General features: G+C 35.0%; 1 protein-coding gene across 1 annotated transcript; it reads left to right on the top strand.

Annotated features, from left to right (window-relative positions):
* Positions 1–1,116: 1,116 nt before the first annotated feature.
* LOC116118610 (cytokinin hydroxylase-like) lies at positions 1,117–4,718 on the top strand. Its single transcript, XM_031404602.1, has 4 exons — positions 1,117–1,461; positions 1,592–1,821; positions 2,232–2,843; positions 3,722–4,718. The coding sequence occupies exons 1-4, from the start codon at positions 1,170–1,172 to the stop codon at positions 4,148–4,150; spliced, it is 1,563 nt and encodes a 520-aa protein (XP_031260462.1). The 5' UTR covers positions 1,117–1,169; the 3' UTR covers positions 4,151–4,718.
* The last annotated feature ends 373 nt before the right edge of the window (positions 4,719–5,091 follow it).

The following is a 5,091-nucleotide window of genomic DNA, read 5'->3' as shown; positions in this document are numbered from 1 at the left end:
CTCCACTGTTTTTTTTTTTACAGCTTGCTGTATTCAGGTTATGAAGCGCATTACCATTCTCACTGGATCAAGTTTTAAACAATAATTAAATTGTTTATTAAAGCTTAATTTTACTGAAATTTGATGAATTAAATATTTAATCTGGGAAGAAGAATTTAATGGTGTTATCACATTTAACTTTATTTCCTCTTTGTGTGTGTGGATATGCATGCATGGTTTCACATGTTTTTTAATTCTATCAAAGACTGAAATTGACTTTAGGTTTGAAAATATATATATATATATTCTTGTATTAGAATTTTACAAGTCAATATTCCAATATAGTAGATTCCATGAGCTCATTGCACACGAAAATAGAAGGTTTTCTCAGTTTCCACACATGAAAAAGGGTACATGTTACTAATTATGTTTAATATATTTTCTGATTGGCTGATTAACATTCGGAGAAATCACTGGTTTCTCATAATCCACGTGGAAGTCAGCTAAACACCAGTCAAAATATCCAACGTGAGCTCATCCATTGGTTGAACCCTTTGGAAACGTCCAGGCGCCGTCCACACTGTAAAATAATATAATTTTGTTGTCTTAAGCGCGCGCTACCAGCTAGCTGTATAAAAGCCAAACCGCTAGCCGTTTGACATCAAAAACCAAAAGCAACATACTTTATAATATAACAAAATTAAATAAATTATAAAAATAAAAATAAAATGAAGTAATGTTATATTTATATCACTCTTTTATATATTTTTTATTACATAATAATGTAATATATGTTATAATTTATAAAATTTTAATTATTTTTAATTTTTAATATTATAATAAAATTAATATAATTGTGACATATATCACATCATGACGTAAAGACAATAGTATAAAAGAATTGTATAAATATACCATTAACCGAACAAGATTAAGATTAAGATACTGTAGCATAAAAACAATTTAATAAAGTTAATCTTTACGGAGTTGAAAAGGGTTTCAAAACGTATTTTCAAATAGGTACTTGTCGTAGTCAAAACTCCGACATTCTTGAACCAGGCCAATCTCCTCCTATAAATACCCATTTGATCTCGCAGTTTTTATATCAACCAAAATACAAAAAAGATATATAAAAGCTAGTGTTTTGAGAGAGAAAGAGAAAGAAAAAGAGAGAGAGAGAGAGAGAATCTATGGCTTTGCTTCTGTTATCTTCTGTGTTTAACTTAGCATTAATGGTGTTTCTTTTATTCATGTTCTTGAGAGTGTTGCTTTCTTGCTGGATTTTGCCTATTTTAGCATATCATAAGATTAAAACGAGTGGGCTTCGAGGCCCGACTCCAAAATTTCCTTTTGGGAATATCAGTGAGATGATGAAGAAGAAGACGAAAAGTGATTCTTCATCACTTGGGTCGTCTTCAACTATCTCTCATGATATACACTCATCTCTTTTTCCTTACTTTGCTCGATGGCAACAGTCTTATGGTAAGTCATATAATAACAAAACCCTAATGGATCTTTACAAATTTGTGCAATCAGTTTGTACAAGTTTTGTTAATCTTTTGAACGTACGTATATGCGTGTATTGATCATGAGTACTTTATAAATTTTGCAGGCAAAGTGTTCATCTACTGGCTGGGTACAGAGCCATTTTTACGCATTGCAGATCCAGAGTTTCTTAAGAAATCGTCTTCAGGGGTTATGGGAAAGAGTTGGGGAAAACCAAACGTATTTAAATATGACAGAAAACCCATGTTTGGTGACGGGTTAATCATGGTTGAAGGTGATGAATGGGTTCGTCTTCGGCATGTAATCACACCTGCATTCTCTTCCTCCAACTTGAAGGTCTCTTTCTCTCTCTTTCTATCTCATACAAATTAATACAAATATGCACCCACCCCACCCCCCCCCCCAAAAAAAAAAATCTTACTTTATATATGCTTTTTTTAAGTTGAAAAGACCATTCTTCATAGCGAAATATGAATTTCACCATGCGATTTCAAACTCTTGACTTGTGACCATATATACGACTGAAGACGCAAATCTCTACTTGATCACAATTTCCATATAAAATTTTAATATTTAATAATTTATCTACTCTATAATCTTAAAGTTAGGCTATAAAAATTGCACTTTGTTGCAAGAGTCAAACTATAATCCATTACATATATCTTTCATTTGATGTAATGACATAGATCTTAGCCATAATGTTCTTTATCAGTAATATTGCTTAATTTATGTTGCTTGTCCAATAGGCTATGGCAAGTTTAATGGTGGAGTCCACCTCTAAAATGCTAGACAAGTGGAGTAGCCTCACAAATTCTGGGAACCCAGAAATCGACGTGGAGAGAGAAATTATAGCAACGGCCGGTGAAATCATAGCAAAAACCAGCTTCGGCATAAGCTACGAAAATGGAAGAGAAGTATTAAAAAAATTAACCGACATGCAGGTTGCACTTTTCAAGTACAACCGCTATGTGGGTGTCCCTTTCAGCAGTTTTATGAACCCTATGCAAAACTTGGAGGCCATAAAACTTGGAAAAGAAATAGATAGTCTTCTTCAATCGATCATAACTGCCCGAAAGAAAGCTGGTAATAACGGGCACCCTTCGAAAGACTTATTGGGACTATTGCTGGAAGCAAACGATGTGGAAGACCGGAAAGGGAAGAGATTAACGGAAAGGGAACTGATCGATCAGTGCAAGACTTTCTTCTTCGGCGGTCAAGAAACGACAGCTTTGGCATTGTCGTGGACTTTGATGCTTTTGGCAATCAATCCAGAGTGGCAAAACCAGTTGAGAGAGGAGATAAGAGAAGTGATTGGAGATAAAGATATTGATTTCCAATTGCTTGCTGGACTAAAGAAGGTAATTTATGCTTTCATCACATGATATTGCTCACTGAATTAATTTCTTGAGGTGAATTTTCTAGGAAAAAGAATAGTATACTATATATTATACATAACACGTTTGGTGCATTTGAAAATAAATTGATATATTAAGGTCTTACCCTAAAAAAAGAGTCACTTGTCACCCACATACAAAAGATGCATGGTCTCTCTGGGCTTATGCTGTTATGCACAAAAACAATATTTCCTTCTAGAATTTACCATCTGGCACTAATTAATTTTGGTTAATACAATTATTTATTTAATATCATACAATTCTATAATGCGTCAGATATTTTATGACAAAAAAAAAAAAAAAAAAAAAACAACAAACTTGTCATTCTGTATTTTGACCAAAAAGGGAAACACCAATGTTGTCATTATATAAAATAATATATAATAAATTAATAATAATATTATTAAATAATTTAAAGGAGTCAGTCATCAAAAGTCAAAACACTAAAAAAAAAAATACTTATGTTTTAGTCCACGCGTTGAAGCGCGTGAATAAAGAGATGTTCCGGCTTAAAAACGATGACGTCAGATGAATGTCATATAAATAGCGTACAAAATAGCACTTTTTTGTGTCAGCTTCACGCGCACTTCACTTGGCGACAAATAAAAATAAAATAATTTTGAGCGGCCAAACCAAACAAAAATCAACGGCGGCCGCCCCTTGAGCCGTTGAGTTCTCTGTTTGGTCCACGTGGAGACCAAACTCAAGATAATTTTCTACTGCTTACCGCCCAAATCCAATCTCTCAGTGTTTCTATAAGTACTTGTTCCGTCCATAAATTAGAGATGTTTATATTGAATAAATATTTCATCTTTACTAATTAATGTGTTCGTTTGTTGCAGATGGGATGGGTGATGAATGAAGTTCTACGGCTATATTCACCGGCACCAAATGCGCAAAGGCAAGCGCGCCAAAATATTAAAGTTGATGACGTGGTGGTTCCCAGAGGAACCAATTTGTGGATTGATGTGGTGGCCATGCATCATGATCCCACTTTGTGGGGCGACGACGTGAATGAGTTCAAGCCAGAGAGGTTCGGGGACGATCCATTATACGGTGGGTGCAAACACAAGATGGGTTTTTTGCCTTTTGGTTTTGGAGGGAGAATGTGTGTTGCTCGGAACTTGGCCATGATGGAGTATAAGGCTGTTTTAACCAAAATTCTATCGAGGTTTTCTGTGAAGCTCTCCCCAAATTATCGCCATGCGCCTTCGATTGTGCTCTCCCTCAGGCCGACCCATGGGTTGCCCCTCATAGTTGAACCCCTGTAATCAGTTTAATCAATCACAAAGTTTTTCTATAATGTAGTGAGTTGATAGATTACGAGGTGTATTACATCGTATAATCTTTGCTATGCTTAAGTGTGAACAATCGCACTTAAGGACTGATAAGCTCACTGGTTAATAATAGTTCCAGGGACAGCAGCAGTATTACCTAACACAGTGGTGTTACCTGCGTTTGGTGGAGGTACTGTTTGATTGAGAGGAGGAACATTCTGAATTCGATTTAGGAAAGAGGCATCTAGAGTTGCCTGTGAAGAATTTGATCGTGGAGAAGAGGAGGTAGACATTGTTTGAAGAGAATAGATAGATGAAGAAAAAAAAATTCTGATCTATGACAGTAATAGCTCCATAATTGATAACAGCAATGCTAGTCTTATAAAGAAGCCTACAAGTGAGGCATATAAAGACAATCCCCCACCCTTAATCTTCATAATTTCTCTCTCTCTCTCTCTTTCTCTTTTTCCCTTTTTCTTTGTTTTTTTCTTCACTTTGTAGGCTTCTTTGTAGAAGTCTTTGTAAAGATAGACTTATTCAATTGATAAATAACAGATATAAAATTGGCTTGTTTTATTCATAGCATTTTACAACTTTAAATACATTTTCAGCTCTACGAACAAGGAATAAAAAACTAACCACATGCTCTACAACACATTACACGATCAACCACAAACAAACTAAAACTAAACGAAAGCCAATAAGTTAGGAGCAATTCTTATCATGTTCTATCGGTTGAGTTATCTATTGATCAGGCTACAAGTGGGTGATCTTGGTCACTCGATTTTGACATGGTCTCTGCACAGCTAACGCGAATCGGACTGCAGGAAAATCACGCACAACGATTACATTCTCTTGGATGGATATCAAGCTCATTAATCTCTTCCAAAAAGGATTATTTACCTCAAACACATTACACATGCTTGAACAATAAA

This window comes from Pistacia vera, unplaced genomic scaffold (genome assembly GCF_008641045.1).
Source record: "Pistacia vera cultivar Batoury unplaced genomic scaffold, PisVer_v2 Contig849, whole genome shotgun sequence".
Classification (NCBI taxonomy): Eukaryota; Viridiplantae; Streptophyta; class Magnoliopsida; order Sapindales; family Anacardiaceae; genus Pistacia; species Pistacia vera.
Note: the sequence above shows the minus strand (reverse complement) of the source record. Positions and strands in the feature narration are given on the sequence as shown.